General features: G+C 44.5%; 1 protein-coding gene and 1 long non-coding RNA gene across 8 annotated transcripts in view; both read right to left on the reverse strand.

Moving 5' to 3' along the window:
* LOC118372873 (talin-2) overlaps positions 1–17,308 on the reverse strand; it is a 135,921-nt gene that overhangs the window by 56,579 nt on the left and 62,034 nt on the right. For all 5 annotated transcript variants that reach the window (XR_008126806.1, XM_052513425.1, XM_052513426.1 and 2 more), the window contains 11 exons: positions 15,944–16,099; positions 8,335–8,436; positions 8,031–8,107; positions 6,860–7,040; positions 6,456–6,569; positions 5,582–5,690; positions 4,583–4,791; positions 3,245–3,343; positions 2,893–3,060; positions 722–856; positions 433–592 (listed from right to left, as the gene is read on the reverse strand). Coding sequence is in view for 4 of the 5 variants with exons in the window: in XM_052513425.1 (XP_052369385.1) it covers positions 433–592; positions 722–856; positions 2,893–3,060; positions 3,245–3,343; positions 4,583–4,791; positions 5,582–5,690; positions 6,456–6,569; positions 6,860–7,040; positions 8,031–8,107; positions 8,335–8,436; positions 15,944–16,099 (1,510 nt within the window). In the remaining variant the exon portion in view is untranslated. The remainder of the gene's footprint in view (positions 1–432; positions 593–721; positions 857–2,892; positions 3,061–3,244; positions 3,344–4,582; positions 4,792–5,581; positions 5,691–6,455; positions 6,570–6,859; positions 7,041–8,030; positions 8,108–8,334; positions 8,437–15,943; positions 16,100–17,308) is intronic.
* Positions 1,120–2,145, reverse strand: LOC127927285 (uncharacterized). Of its 3 annotated transcripts, none has more exons than XR_008126808.1 (3): positions 2,050–2,145; positions 1,490–1,601; positions 1,120–1,153 (listed from the first exon to the last, which is right to left on the reverse strand). It is a non-coding gene; the product is annotated as an uncharacterized LOC127927285 (long non-coding RNA). The 3 variants fall into 3 exon arrangements; XR_008126807.1 differs by lacking the exon at positions 1,120–1,153 and adding an exon at positions 1,372–1,405; XR_008126809.1 differs by lacking the exons at positions 1,120–1,153; positions 2,050–2,145 and adding exons at positions 1,372–1,405; positions 1,714–1,857.

A 17,308-nucleotide genomic window follows, 5' to 3' on the forward strand; every position in this document is an offset into this window, starting at 1 on the left:
GGAGACGAGAGATGGGTAGTTATTCTCTCTATTAAAGAACACATGGCTTTAAACTGCAGTCATCTGGCAGCCAGCATTGAGAACTCAAACCAATCTGTCAACACTCCCTGGGAGAGAGAATGAGTCTTTTTCCAATCCATTTTTATACTCAACTAACTGAGGCTTATGTCAGGTGTAACTTGAACCCAGATATTTGCTGTTGGCTGAAAGCCAGCATTCTTCAACAGGTTGGGTACAGAACAGAATGAGGTTCTTTAGAGCAGCTGGCAGACACTTTCTATACACCAAGAGGCTTTAAATCTAAATATCAACAAACATTCATCAATTTAAACAATTAAATCAAGCTTTATTGGCATTTAATTTAATAGTTCTATTTAGCGACTTCATCACTACCACTACTAGGGAATCCCCTTCCTTCCCTCCTATCCTCACCTGCGTCTCCCATGGAGCTGAAGATGCTCTCTGTTACGGTCATGATGGTGTCTGTGGCCTGGTCGTAGCGACCAATGGGCTCGCCGTGGGAGCCGTAGTGGCATACGTGCTCCAGCAGGTCCCCCAGGGCCTGACCAACAACACTGGCTGCAGCACTCACCTGCAGGATGTCTCTCAATTCAGTTTCAATTCAGGAAGTACACTGACAAACCCATTTCAAATGTTCCTCAATGCTTCTATGAGAAAACTGTTCTGAAATTGAGATGGAGTTGACCCCAACTCCGCTCACCTGCTTCAGCATCTCCCCATCGACTGTGGCAGAAAGACAGGCCTGGACACAGCCCTCCACTGAGCGGTCCACCAGCTTCCCTGCCTCAATCAGCTGCTCCTGGCACACTGGGGAGCTGATGGTAGGACTCACCACCTGCAGGGAGAGATGGAGAAAGTGAGAGAGGGATATAGAGAGTTAGAGGAAGAGCGAGATCAGCTGCTCCTGGAACACCATGGTGACAGTCACCACCTGGAGAGGAAGGGGTGATGGAGAAAAATGAGTGAATGTGTTGAAAGAGAAACAAAGGAAAAAATATGAAGTAAACAAATCATTTAAGATGAAAAACACTTCCGTTGAACATCTACATGTATACTATTGAAGTTAGTAACTTTACCTGGGGTTACTGAAGTTAGTAACTTTACCTGGGGTTATTGAAGTTAGTAACTTTACCTGGGGTTATTGAAGTTACTAACTTTACCTGGGGTTATTGAAGTTACTAACTTTACCTGGGGTTATTGAAGTTAGTAACTTTACCTGGGGTTACTGAAGTTAGTAACTTTACCTGGGGTTATTGAAGTTAGTAACTTTACCTGGGGTTACTGAAGTTAGTAACTTTACCTGGGGTTATTGAAGTTACTAACTTTACCTGGGGTTATTGAAGTTACTAACTTTACCTGGGGTTATTGAAGTTAGTAACTTTACCTGGGGTTATTGAAGTTACTAACTTTACCTGGGGTTATTGAAGTTAGTAACTTTACCTGGGGTTACTGAAGTTAGTAACTTTACCTGGGGTTATTGAAGTTAGTAACTTTACCTGGGGTTATTGAAGTTAGTAACTTTACCTGGGGTTATTGAAGTTAGTAACTTTACCTGGGGTTATTGAAGTTAGTAACTTTACCTGGGGTTATTGAAGTTACTAACTTTACCTGGGGTTATTGAAGTTAGTAACTTTACCTGGGGTTACTGAAGTTAGTAACTTTACCTGGGGTTACTGAAGTTAGTAACTTTACCTGGGGTTATTGAAGTTAGTAACTTTACCTGGGGTTATTGAAGTTAGTAACTTTACCTGGGGTTATTGAAGTTACTAACTTTACCTGGGGTTATTGAAGTTAGTAACTTTACCTGGGGTTACTGAAGTTAGTAACTTTACCTGGGGTTACTGAAGTTAGTAACTTTACCTGGGGTTACTGAAGTTAGTAACTTTACCTGGGGTTACTGAAGTTAGTAACTTTACCTGGGGTTATTGAAGTTAGTAACTTTACCTGGGGTTATTGAAGTTAGTAACTTTACCTGGGGTTACTGAAGTTAGTAACTTTACCTGGGGTTACTGAAGTTAGTAACTTTACCTGGGGTTATTGAAGTTAGTAACTTTACCTGGGGTTATTGAAGTTACTAACTTTACCTGGGGTTATTGAAGTTACTAACTTTACCTGGGGTTATTGAAGTTACTAACTTTACCTGGGGTTATTGAAGTTAGTAACTTTACCTGGGGTTACTGAAGTTAGTAACTTTACCTGGGGTTACTGAAGTTAGTAACTTTACCTGGGGTTACTGAAGTTAGTAACTTTACCTGGGGTTATTGAAGTTACTAACTTTACCTGGGGTTATTGAAGTTAGTAACTTTACCTGGGGTTACTGAAGTTAGTAACTTTACCTGGGGTTATTGAAGTTAGTAACTTTACCTGGGGTTACTGAAGTTACTAACTTTACCTGGGGTTACTGAAGTTAGTAACTTTACCTGGGGTTACTGAAGTTAGTAACTTTACCTGGGGTTACTGAAGTTAGTAACTTTACCTGGGGTTATTGAAGTTAGTAACTTTACCTGGGGTTACTGAAGTTAGTAACTTTACCTGGGGTTATTGAAGTTAGTAACTTTACCTGGGGTTACTGAAGTTACTAACTTTACCTGGGGTTACTGAAGTTAGTAACTTTACTTGGGGTTATTGAAGTTACTAACTTTACCTGGGGTTATTGAAGTTACTAACTTTACCTGGGGTTATTGAAGTTAGTAACTTTACCTGGGGTTATTGAAGTTACTAACTTTACCTGGGGTTATTGAAGTGGAAGAATCATAGCAACTGTTGTTGAATTATCCACCGCAGCACTGCCACAAACCTTTCCCCCTCTCACATCATTCTCATCATGATGAAAAGTCAGTGGGAGTGTGTGAAAGGTCTACAGTGTTGTACCTTGGCACAGGCCACCAGCTGGGAGGTGGAGAGGGCACACTGCGTGGCAGCAGCGATGACTCTGTTCTGTAGGACTGTGTCGTCTGCCACCTGGGCCACGTTCTTAGCCTTCAGCACCATCATGGCTGCCGCGTTGGCCACCGCCTTGGCCAGGATCATCAGCACCTCCTGAAATGGTCATCACCATTATTCATGTCCATCCCTCTTAATAAATTCTAATAAGCAAAGGTTACGCTTGAAATTCAGATTGGGTGCAACTGCAGAATAATCCCTCTAAATGTGCTGAGTCTGAGTCTGAATCGCATGTGAAAGGTTGTAATGAGAAAAAGTGAAAATAAACAAAAACTCTTACCTGGAACCTCTCGTCTGACTCGTTCTCTCCTATCTGAAGCAGCAGGTCCCCACTGGCCTGGCCTATACTGCCTGCTGCACTCAGCACTGTCTGACGGGGCTGAGGGAACAGGAAGTCAGAGTACAGCTATGGCACAAGGGTTAGCCCACGTGGGGTCTACGGTAGGTAGACCTAAATTACAGCTGGCTCAGCATCTACACTTAGCCCCAGAAGGTCGACACACCAGACTAGCTTAGATGAGCTACTGTATTTCTGAATCCACATCAGGGTATTTTCATATTGTCAAGACAGAATCACCCAAAAACATTATTATCCCAACTGGCCTTGGAGAGAACACTGTGAGCATAGTGAACTGGGCCTGCAGGTGCAGGTCTATGTTCATTTTTTATTTTACCTTTATTTAACTAGGCAAGTCAGTTAAGAACAAATTCTTATTTTCAATGACGGCCTCGGAACAGTGGTATCTGCCTGTTCAGGGGCAGAATGACAGATTTGTACCTTGTCAGCTCGGGATTTGAACTTGCTTCGGTTACTAGTCCAACGCTCTAACCACTAGGCTACCCTGCCGCCCCAGATGTGAAATCCATTATTCAACATGGCAGTGATGAATCATTCACATGAGAATTATCCTCACCAGCCTTTGTTTTGTTCAACGTGAACAAAACACACAGTAGCAAAGGAAGGGTGAATAGCACAAATGGACATATTTTGTTATGGTTCTGCCTGGCTGTCGGTCTCTGGCCATCTGTCTCTGTTCAGACATGAGGGCAGGAATACAATAGACAGCCAACACATGACACACTCCCTAAAAAAGGGAAATATTAATCAAATTAAGCCTTGTAACTGGGAGGAGCGCCACCATATGAATACAGTAGGAGCTCAGTTGGTATTATTGAGGCCAGTGGTGCATTAGTGATAAGTACAGTATAAACACCTCCAATCAATCAGAGGTCAAACCTAACACACTCTACAGCCTTCTGTTATCCTCTCTTTACAGGCAATACAACTGGGAAAGATCAACTGTGATGTTTGTTCTGTTACTAAAGAGAATATAAAATGCCTTATATCAGGGACAATGGAACTTAATGAGAGGTCCAAGTAAGTCTAGAACATTGAATCATGTGTAGAAGCTAGCTCTTGTGCTCTTCAGATACCACAGGTGTTGGGGTAAAGCATTGTTGGTATAGAACTCTGGCCACGGAAAGCCTCAGTAGGCCAATCTGCAGGCTTTTGTTTCAAGTGTGCTTGCTTTGCACTAAGCTGGAACAAAAGCCTGTAAACACTCTAGGCTCTCCTGGACCTGTGCTGAGGCATCTGCCTCCGCCAGCCCTGTCTCACCTCTCCGGAGGCAGGTTCCACAGCCTTAAGCAGGTCAGAGACGGCCCCAGCAAGGTTCCTAGCGGCACCCATAAGGTCATTGCTTCCACCCATGTCGTCCTCTATAAGAGCAGCCAGTAGCTTCACACCCTTAGACATCTCTGTCAGGTTGGAGGAGATGGTGGTGATGGCACAGCCCACTGCGGTGTAGTCTGTGTCTGTCGGGTCACCTATAAGAGGGAGGGAGGAAGGAGGGGAGGGGACGAGAGAGAGAGCAGAGAGAGGAAGAGGGAATAGAGTATAGTAAGCGAAAGAGAGTGGGGATGGAAAGAGGCAGAGAGGATAGAGAAGGAGAATGAAAAAACGAGACAGAGATAGCGATAAAGAGAGCCAAGTTAACCATCTCAAGCCCTTCTGGCCTGTCCTCTGGGTACCTAACAGGGTGCAGTACAGTGAGCCAGTATGTGTCAAACATATACCCATGTTACACTCAGCCAGTCAATTCAGCATGTCACATTAGATCATTCTGTTTAGACATGAGACTGCTGGTGGGAATGACCAGACGTTTAGATAAAAGGGGAAAGGGTCAGGGACCGTATAAAGCATCTCAGAACGCTGGTCCAGGATCAGGACCCCTGGTCCATGTCATCTCATTCACTATACGATGGTCTGAAAGGCCAAACTGATCCTATATCAGCACTCTTCTCTGATTGCTACTGGACAACAGAGCAGGGAAGTCCCCTTATATTGAAACAGATAGTTGAAGCACCGACTGTCCCTTGGCTGGGTTCAGCATGGAACCAAACCAATGATATGAAGAATACTGCCAGCTCGCATGGCCCACTAGTACACATTATAATGGATACCAGTTCACCATTACTGTAGATGTACACGTAATGAAAACCAGATCGTTAATTTGAAAAATGTCAAGTGTGAATAAATTAAAACCACAAGACGTAAAAATGAAGAAAAACTTCTTGTAAAAATGGTCGTTTCCTGAGTCATCCCAAAGCCACGTACCAGCGGTGAGGTTGACCACAGAAGCTGTTCCTGCGGTGATGGCGTCCACCTGGGAGTGGATCTCATGTTTGGACTCATCCACCTTGTTCTGGATCCACACCTTGGAGGCCTGGAGGAGAGAGATGGTACTGGTTCATCAGAATTATCACATGAAGGTGGTACTTGGCAGCTAAAAGCTGAATTGCAGAATATACAGGTAAATAAGAAGAATGAAACATCAGAAAGTCAGGATGGGAGTTGGAGGATGAATGGTGATCTAGGAGCTGAAGCAGGGAGAATGGCATTGAGGGAAGAGCACTAGGGTGAGCATAGACGTAGTTACATTTATTTTAAGGAGTGTTATGTACATACATTAAACATGCCGTTAAGCATAAAAATCAAACGTCAGAAAATTACAATATAAAATGTAAAGATTTGGATCAGAAGCTTTAAGAGTATTAACAACTTAATTATAAGTTAATAGGGCGTGAAATTAGCTGAGTGCTGTGTGTGCTTGTCTGTGTGTGACGGTCAGTATGCTGTTATATGTCCTCCTCACCATGTCCTGTCCCAGTGGAGACAAGTGTGTGTGTGTGTGTGTGTCCACACCATGTCCTGTCCCAGTGGAGACAAGTGTGTGTGTGTGTGTGTGTGTGTGTGTGTGTGTGTGTGTGTGTGTGTGTGTGTGTGTGTGTCCACACCATGTCCTGTCCCAGTGGAGACAAGTGTGTGTGTGTGTGTGTGTGTGTGAGTGTGTGTGTGTGTGTGTGTGTGTGTGTGTGTGTGTGTGTGTGTGTCCACACCATGTCCTGTCCCAGTGTGTGTGTGTGTGTGTGTGTGTGTGTGTGTGTGTGTGTGTGTGTGTGTGTGTGTGTGTGTGTGTGTGTGTCCACACCATGTCCTGTCCCAGAGGAGGCAGGTTATCCACCTCCCCCAGATCAGCCTGTGCCTGCTGTACTGCCTGCATACTGGTGTTGATGGTCCCCATGAGAGCCTGCTGGGCCGAGCTCTGGAGAGAATAAACACAGACATGATTAATATCTACTAAACACATATAGAGATATGAGATGGAGAGAGAGAGATACATATTAAAAGAGGATGTGTGTGAGAGAGAGAGAAAGAAGAGGGGGAGAAAGTGTGTGTGTGTGTGTGTGTGTGTGTGTGTGTGTGTGTGTGTGTGTGTGTGTGTGTGTGTGTGTGTGTGTGTGTGTGTGTGTGTGTGTGTGTGTGTGTGTGTGTGTGTGTGTGTGTGTGTGTGTGTGTGTGTGTGTGTGTGTAACATTGCATTCCTGCTCTCACCAGTGGTGGCATGTGTCCTCGGTGCATCTGTCCCATGATGACCTGTTGCTGTGCAGAAGGCATGGTGCCCATGCTGAGAGACTCTGCTCCTATAGAGCCAGACCTGATCACCCCTGGTAGAGCCACAGAGCCATGCTCCACACGACCCACGCGGTTAAACTGCTGCTGCAGGATCGTCGACCTGGAAGCACGCAGATAAACAGACAAATTCTACATGAATTAACTATGGTCTGTGCATGATTTTTGAAAAAAACGCATCTGTGATAATTAATATTCATCACATAATTATCGATAGCATTTCAGGTGACAGCGTCACCTTTCCCATCCACAGGTGATCCAACTATTGAAGGATGGTGGTGTCTGTTTGCCAGACTCGGTGTGTGTGTGTGTCTAACAGGAACCACGGCTGACATCAAACCTTCATTGTGTTCTTCCAGGAACAAGACTCTGTTATTCTTCAGACGAAGCCTTCCAGGTTTGGTTTCCTGTGAGTTTGCAGTATTAATGCCTGTGTCTTCCCTTAGGCCCTCTATGCTATCCTCCACACTGACTGGCCCAGATAAGGGAACAACACAAGGTATGCGTCTCAAATGGCACCCTATTCCCTAATTAGTGTGCTACTTTTGATCAGGGCACATAGGGCTCTGGCCAAAAGTAATGCACTAAATAGGGAGCCATTTGGGACACTACCAAGGCCAATATTCCCTCAGTACAGGAACGGAAACATCAATTGAGACTAGACAGGAAAACAGCTTACGTAATTTAACGACAGCTCTATGTAGATAAAGGGACTAATACGCGTGTAATTAGGGAAGTCCTGATAAAAATGTTGTTTATCCGGATGGAGAGAACGGAGAAAAAGAGAATCTCCAACAGAGGAAGTTGATCTAAGGGGCAATACTATCCTCACTGAGGGGAAGTGTTCATGTGTACAGTCAGGTGTATTTATGAGATCTATACATTATAGCTGGAACATAAATGGGACTGAGACCATGTTGGCTTAATTAGCCACTGAACGGACAAAAACAGGCGAGACTACCTGGATCTCTCCAATAATAAACCCTCTTTTACATTTTGAAATGTTTTCTGTTGCATGCCCTAATGAACACGACCCTGGTCTGTACGACACTACTAGTGTGTGTTGCTGAGCATTATATAACAGTTCACATACTTCTTAGGGGAGACGGATTCTTCCAGCATGGTGGATTCTTCATCTCCTTCTAAACCAAAACGGTCTTTACTTTGCTTCTACAGAGACAGAGACAAAGAGAGAGAAATTCACAAAGTGACATTTGGTTCACAAAGGTGACAATGGCTATTCCATCTCTAAAAGGCAACACATATTGTGATTGGCAGGTAGGTTTAGGCATAACTATTTGGACATGCATGGGAGTATTGATGTTTTCTAGAGCAATGTCCCTCACTTTAACAAGTGGTTAATCTAGCTGCGATGGGAAAGGGTTTCCTAAACTCACCTTTTTGAGGATGATGTCGATGTATCCAGCAATGAGCTGAGAGATTTGTTCTCCCTCAGTGGTCTGGACTGAGTAGTAGCTCTCCTGGTACTCCCCAAAATCCTACAGCAGAGGTCCATACCAAATATAGCATTTTATACCGGACTAATACAAACGCCTACAACAGACAGACAAACAGAGGATGATACCAATTCCTATACATCCCTACCAGAGGCAAACACACACGGCTTCATACCAAATCCTATACATCCCTACCAGAGGCAAACACACACAGCTTCATACCAAATCCTATACATCCCTACCAGAGGCAAACACACACAGCTTCATACCAAATCCTATACATCCCTACCAGAGGCAAACACACACAGCTTCATACCAAATCCTATACATCCCTACCAGAGGCAAACACACACAGCTTCATACCAAATCCTATACATCCCTACCAGAGGCAAACACACACGGCTTCATACCAAATCCTATACATCCCTACCAGAGGCAAACACACACAGCTTCATACCAATTCCTATACATCCCTACCAGAGGCAAACACACACAGCTTCATACCAATTCCTATACATCCCTACCAGAGGCAAACACACACAGCTTCATACCAATTCCTATACATCCCTACCAGAGGCAAACACACACAGCTTCATACCAAATCCTATACATCCCTACCAGAGGCAAACACACACGGCTTCATACCAAATCCTATACATCCCTACCAGAGGCAAACACACACAGGCTTCATACCAAATCCTATACATCCCTACCAGAGGCAAACACACACGCAAACACACACAGCTTCATACCAAATCCTATACATCCCTACCAGAGGCAAACACACACAGCTTCATACCAAATCCTATACATCCCTACCAGAGGCAAAACACACACAGCTTCATACCAAATCCTATACATCCCTACCAGAGGCAAACACACACAGCTTCATACCAAATCCTATACATCCCTACCAGAGGCAAACACACACAGCTTCATACCAAATCCTATACATCCCTACCAGAGGCAAACACACACAGCTTCATACCAAATCCTATACATCCCTACCAGAGGCAAACACACACAGCTTCATACCAAATCCTATACATCCCTACCAGAGGCAAACACACACGGCTTCATACCAGAGGCAAACACACACAGCTTCAAATCCTATACATCCCTACCAGAGGCAAACACACACAGCTTCATACCAAATCCTATACATCCCTACCAGAGGCAAACACACACGGCTTCATACCAAATCCTATACATCCCTACCAGAGGCAAACACACACAGCTTCATACCAAATCCTATACATCCCTACCAGAGGCAAAACACACAGCTTCACAAATCCTATACATACCAGAGGCAAACACACACCAAATCCTATACATCCCTACCAGAGGCAAAACACACACGGCTTCATACCAAATCCTATACATCCCTACCAGAGGCAAACACACACAGCTTCATACCAAATCCTATACATCCCTACCAGAGGCAAACACACACAGCTTCATACCAAATCCTATACATCCCTACCAGAGGCAAACACACACGGCTTCATACCAAATCCTATACATCCCTACCAGAGGCAAACACACACGCTTCATACCAGAGGCAAACACACACGGCTTCATACCAAATCCCTACCAGAGGCAAACACACACAGCTTCATACATCCCTACCTACCAGAGGCAAAACACACGGCTTCATACCAAATCCTATACATCCCTACCAGAGGCAAAACACACAGCTTCATACCAAATCCTATACATACCAGAGGCAAACACACAAATCCTATACATCCCTACCAGAGGCAAACACACACTGCTTCATACCAAATCCTATACATCCCTACCAGAGGCAAACACACACGGCTTCATACCAAATCCTATACATCCCTACCAGAGGCAAACACACACAGCTTCATACCAAATCCTATACATCCCTACCAGAGGCAAACACACACAGCTTCATACCAAATCCTATACATCCCTACCAGAGGCAAACACACACGGCTTCATACCAAATCCTATACATCCCTACCAGAGGCAAACACACACAGCTTCATACCAAATCCTATACATCCCTACCAGAGGCAAACACACACAGCTTCATACCAAATCCTATACATCCCTACCAGAGGCAAACACACACGGCTTCATACCAAATCCTATACATCCCTACCAGAGCAAACACACCAGGCAAACACACACGGCTTCATACCAAATCCTATACATCCCTACCAGAGGCAAACACACACACTGCTTCATACCAAATCCTATACATCCCTACCAGAGGCAAACACACACGGCTTCATACCAAATCCTATACATCCCTACCAGAGGCAAACAAACATCCCACAGAGGGCTTCATACCAAATCCTATACATCCCTACCAGAGGCAAACACACACGGCTTCATACCAAATCCTATACATCCCTACCAGAGGCAAACACACACGGCTTCATACCAAATCCTATACATCCCTACCAGAGGCAAACACACACGGCTTCATACCAAATCCTATACATCCCTACCAGAGGCAAACACACACAGCTTCATACCAAATCCTATACATCCCTACCAGAGGCAAACACACACAGCTTCATACCAAATCCTATACATCCCTACCAGAGGCAAACACACACAGGCAAACTATACATCCCTACCAGAGGGCTTCATACCAAATCCTATACATCCCTACCAGAGGCAAACACACACAGCTTCATACCAAATCCTATACATCCCTACCAGAGGCAAACACACACAGCTTCATACCAAATCCTATACATCCCTTCATCCCTACCAGAGGCAAACACACACAGCTTCATACCAAATCCTATACATCCCTACCAGAGGCAAACCAAATCCTATACATCCCTACCAGAGGCAAACACACACAGCTTCATACCAAATCCTATACATCCCTACCAGAGGCAAACACACACAGCTTCATACCAAATCCTATACATCCCTACCAGAGGCAAACACACACAGCTTCATACCAAATCCTATACATCCCTACCAGAGGCAAACACACACGGCTTCATACCAAATCCTATACATCCCTACCAGAGGCAAACACACACAGCTTCATACCAAATCCTATACATCCCTACCAGAGGCAAACACACACGGATTCATACCAAATCCTATACATCCCTACCAGAGGCAAACACACACAGCTTCATACCAAATCCTATACATCCCTACCAGGCAAACACACACAGCAAACACACACAGCTTCATACCAAATCCTATACATCCCTACCAGAGGCAAACACACACGGCTTCATACCAAATCCTATACATCCCTACCAGAGGCAAACACACACGGCTTCATACCATACATCCCTACCAGAGGCAAACACACACAGCTTCTACCAAATCCTATACATCCCTACCAGAGGCAAACACACACAGCTTCATACAAATCCAAATCCCTATACATCCCTACCAGAGGCAAACACACACGGCTTCATACCAAATCCTATACATCCCTACCAGAGGCAAACACACACAGCTTCATACCAAATCCTATACATCCCTACCAGAGGCAAACACACACAGCTTCATACCAAATCCTATACATCCCTACCAGAGGCAAACACACACAGCTTCATACCAAATCCTTCATCCCTACCAGAGGCAAACACCAAATACCAAATCCTATACATCCCTACCAGAGGCAAACACACACTGCTTCATACCAAATCCTATACATCCCTACCAGAGGCAAACACACACAGCACAACACACACGGCTTCATTCTGGAATACACAAAGGTTCCTATACATCTACCACATCCAGAGGTTCATACCAAACCAGAGGCAAACACACACAGCTTCATACCAAATCCTATACATCCAGAGGTTCTGACAAACCAGAGGCAAACACAGCATCTCTTACTGGAATAACATGGAATGAGTTTACAGCTTAGAGGACTTGGCTCAGTGTGTGGGGATTCATGTGAACGTATGGAATGAGTTTACATAGAGGACTTGGCTCAGTGTGTGGGGATTCATGTGAACGAATGGAATGAGTTTACATAGAGGACTTGGCTCAGTGTGTGGGGATTCATGTGAACGTATGGAATGAGTTTACATAGAGGACTTGGCTCAGTGTGTGGGGATTCATGTGAACGTATGGAATGAGTTTACATAGAGGACTTGGCTCAGTGTGTGGGGATTCATGTGAACGTATGGAATGAGTTTACATAGAGGACTTGGCTCAGTGTGTGGGGATTCATGTGAACGTATGGAATGAGTTTACATAGAGGACTTGGCTCAGTGTGTGGGGATTCATGGGAACGTATGGAATGAGTGAGGACGTATGGAATGAGTTTACATAGAGGACTTGGCTCAGTGTGTGGGGATTCATGTGAACGTATGGAATGAGTTTACATAGAGGACTTGGCTCAGTGTGTGGGGATTCATGTGAACGTATGGAATGAGTTTACATAGAGGACTTGGCTCAGTGTGTGGGGATTCATGTGAACGTATGGAATGAGTTTACATAGAGGACTTGGCTCAGTGTGTGGGGATTCATGTGAACGTATGGAATGAGTTTACATAGAGGACTTGGCTCAGTGTGTGGGGATTAATGTGAACGTATGGAATGAGTTTACATAGAGGACTTGGCTCAGTGTGTGGGGATTCATGTGAATGTATGGAATGAGTTTACATAGAGGACTTGGCTCAGTGTGTGGGGATTAATGTGAACGTATGGAATGAGTTTACATAGAGGACTTGGCTCAGTGTGTGGGGATTCGTATGGAATGTGAACGATTATGGAATGAGTTTACATAGAGGACTTGGCTCAGTGTGTGGGGATTAATGTGAACGTATGGAATGAGTTTACATAGAGGACTTGGCTCAGTGTGTGGGGATTCATGTGAACGTATGGAATGAGTTTACATAGAGGACTTGGCTCAGTGTGTGGGGATTCATGTGAACGTATGGAATGAGTTTACATGGAGGACTGGAATGGCACAGTGTGTGGGGATTCATGTGAACGTATGGACTGAGTTTACATGGAGGACTTGGCTCAGTGTGTGGGGATTCATGTGAACGTATGGAATGAGTTTACATAGAGGACTTGGCTCAGTGTGTGGGGATTAATGTGAACGTATGGAATGAGTTTACATAGAGGACTTGGCTCAGTGTGTGGGGATTCATGTGAACGTATGGAATGAGTTTACATAGAGGACTTGGCTCAGTGTGTGGGGATTAATGTGAAGTATGGAATGAGTTTACATAGAGGACTTGGCTCAGTGTGTGGGGATTAATGTGAACGTATGGAATGAGTTTACATAGAGGACTTGGCTCAGTGTGTGGGGATTAATGTGAACGTATGGAATGAGTTTACATAGAGGACTTGGCTCAGTGTGTGGGGATTCATGTGAACGTATGGAATGAGTTTACATAGAGGACTTGGCTCAGTGTGTGGGGATTCATGTGAACGTATGGAATGAGTTTACATAGAGGACTTGGCTCAGTGTGTGGGGATTCATGTGAACGTATGGATGTGAACGTATGGACTGAGTTTACATAGAGGACTTGGCTCAGTGTGTGGGGATTCATGTGAACGTATGGAATGAGTTTACATAGAGGACTTGGCTCAGTGTGTGGGGATTCATGTGAACGTATGGAATGAGTTTACATAGAGGACTTGGCTCAGTGTGTGGGGATTCATGTGAACGTATGGAATGAGTTTACATAGAGGACTTGGCTCAGTGTGTGGGGATTCATGTGAACGTATGGAATGAGTTTACATAGAGGACTTGGCTCAGTGTGTGGGGATTCATGTGAACGTATGGAATGAGTTTACATAGAGGACTTGGCTCAGTGTGTGGGGATTCATGTGAACGTATGGAATGAGTTTACATAGAGGACTTGGCTCAGTGTGTGGGGATTCATGTGAACGTATGGAATGAGTTTACATAGAGGACTTGGCTCAGTGTGTGGGGATTCATGTGAACGGAATGAGGAATGAGTTTACATAGAGGACTTGGCTCAGTGTGTGGGGATTCATGTGAACGTATGGAATGAGTTTACATAGAGGACTTGGCTCAGTGTGTGGGGATTCATGTGAACGTATGGAATGAGTTTACATAGAGGACTTGGCTCAGTGTGTGGGGATTCATGTGAACGTATGGAATGAGTTTACATAGAGGACTTGGCTCAGTGTGTGGGGGATTCAGTGTGGGGTGAACGTATGGAATGAGTTTACATAGAGGACTTGGCTCAGTGTGTGGGGATTCATGTGAACGTATGGAATGAGTTTACATAGAGGACTTGGCTCAGTGTGTGGGGATTCATATGAACGTATGGAATGAGTTTACATAGAGGACTTGGCTCAGTGTGTGGGGATTAATGTGAACGTATGGAATGAGTTTACATAGAGGACTTGGCTCAGTGTGTGGGGATTCATGTGAACGTATGGAATGAGTTTACATAGAGGACTTGGCTCAGTGTGTGGGGATTCATGTGAACGTATGGAATGAGTTTACATAGAGGACTTGGCTCAGTGTGTGGGGATTCATGTGAACGTATGGAATTAGTTATTTATAACAGACGCCAGACATTGAGCTGCTGGAGCCTAGACATCAAACTGCTAGCAGGCTGTAGCCACTGTCAGATTAAACCAATTACAGGTATTGTCATATAAAGGCACACTTCACATGGAAGAATCTGTGTGGGGAAAGAAGAAAATCACTTCGGAGGTTAAATATCAGGAGACATTCCATAGAATATCCTTCTATACTCCTTAGTCATATTTCTGGACATCATCTTTTAGAATATGAAACTGATCTGACCCTGCAAACAGGGGTTTGAAAATGGATGAAAGGATCCCCACAAAGGAATAACCATGATTGGTTGAATAAAATTCTATGAAAATATTTCAAAGCATTCACCAAAAGGTACAGCTTAAAACATCAACAGCTTCAGTATCAAGGTACAGAGGTTGCATGCCAGATGGCACCCTATTCCCTCCGGTCAAAAGTAGAGCACTTTAAAGGGAATATGGTGCAGAGGGAACATTTGGGACACACAGGGAACATTCCTCAACTGTACCAACACAGAGAGGATTAATTCAATTGAGTGTTGGTAAAGACGGCATGTCTACAAAGATAGATCTTCTAGATTAGGCATTTCTTTAGTTACTGACTCTTAGTAAAGTCACAAAGGGCAGTCAGGCAAGACAAAGGGGGTTTGTTCAATATAATAAGTTGAACAATTGAATGAGTGACGAGAAGAGTCTTCATACTAATTGTTTATGAGAAGAGAAACATTCAGATGAACATTTCATTTACTGAGAGTCTATCTATGTGTGATCTACCTAAGAAATACAGCACAACGGACATACATGTTAGAGGGCAGATAATGGATTGGTGTTTGCGTGTAAAATATACAAGAGGTTTCTGTGGACCCTGTCAGTCTTCTAGTGGACTATAGGAAGTGGAGGCGGCAGCACTGAGGAAGGGAGTCTTACCACACACACACACACACACACACACACACACACACACACACACACACACACACACACACACACACACACACACACACACACACACACACACACACGCTGGGGTTCTCACCAGGGTGAAGCTCTTGGGCGAGGCGGCCCATCTCTTTACAGTGGTGAGGGGCCACTCCTGCACCACGTCTTTGGTCTTCTCCTCCACCCTCATCACTGACTCTTTGGTTATCCCCAACAGCCTGGGGACCAGCTTATTCTTACTCTTCATCTTCTCCTATAAAACAGCGTGACAGAACAATGGGAAATATTAAGCAACAAAAGCCTATTGGAGAATGATGAAGAATAAGCAACACAACCTTATTGGGGAACAATGGGAGAATAAGCAACAACTAACACTCAGAGAACAGTGGAAAATACGCAACAAATTCATACTATTAATCAATCTTCTAATACAATTACAAACAGTCAATAGAAAACAATGGAAAATAAAAAGCAATAAAGCTTCATTAGAGAACAGAGTGAAATAAGCATCCAAAACCTCATTAAACTTCATTTTCACATGAACGGTTAAGATAGTCCTTAGTATGTCTAATCCATCAAGAATCATGGACTGCCTTTCCGAAAATAAAAAATGGCGTCCTTCTCCCTCTATCTCATGTTTTTTTTTGACTGATCAGAGGGAGAGAGGAGAGTTGATTGGGAGTGACACAAGGACAGAGGTGAGGAGTGTTTAAGAGTAGCTCAACACTGCCTTGCTGGTGGAGTGGGTATCTATGGGCTCTGCAGGGGTGAGGGCCAGGGGAAGTGGAGGGGTCAGGACCGGGGGCTGGGGTTAACGGGAACTGGAGGGTTGAGGGCCACAGGGCTGGGGTTAACGGGGGAACTGGAGGGATGAGGGCCGGGGGACCAGGTGAACTGGAGGGGTGACGGGCAGGGGGGACCAGGGGAGCTGGAGGGGGTGAGGGCCAGGGGAGGCCCCTCCTATCTCCCTGTGGGGGCTGCAGTAAAAGGAGAGACCCTGCCTGGCAGAGGTGCAGCCAGAAACCACTAGTTAACTCTCTAGGTGCTTGCTCTCTGTCTCCCTCCCTCGCGCTCTCTCCCTGCTCACAGGGAAGTAATCATTACGCCACACTCCAGTGCACAGGCTGCAGGCACACAGTTGGTTGAACGTCTATATCCAGATATGAAGCATTTGTAAAAAATGTGTCTAACAGTTTTGTTTAGCTCATATCTACATAAGATTAATGGGTTTGCCAAAAACTATGAAACATGCAATATTTCCTCAGTCTAATTCATTCAATTCATTACCACACTGCCTTGTGTTGCTCTGCCATTTCTTAACTAGGAAAGTGTGACTCTGGAGTCTGAATAATGATGCGGTCAGTTTTCTAGCCTGGTACTTGATCTTATTTGTACTGTATTAGCCAACTCAAATAGATCAGGGACCTGGCTAGGAAACATGTAGTTTGGTTGAAGCCAGATG

Source organism: Oncorhynchus keta, unplaced genomic scaffold (assembly GCF_023373465.1).
Source record: "Oncorhynchus keta strain PuntledgeMale-10-30-2019 unplaced genomic scaffold, Oket_V2 Un_scaffold_1109_pilon_pilon, whole genome shotgun sequence".
Classification (NCBI taxonomy): Eukaryota; Metazoa; Chordata; class Actinopteri; order Salmoniformes; family Salmonidae; genus Oncorhynchus; species Oncorhynchus keta.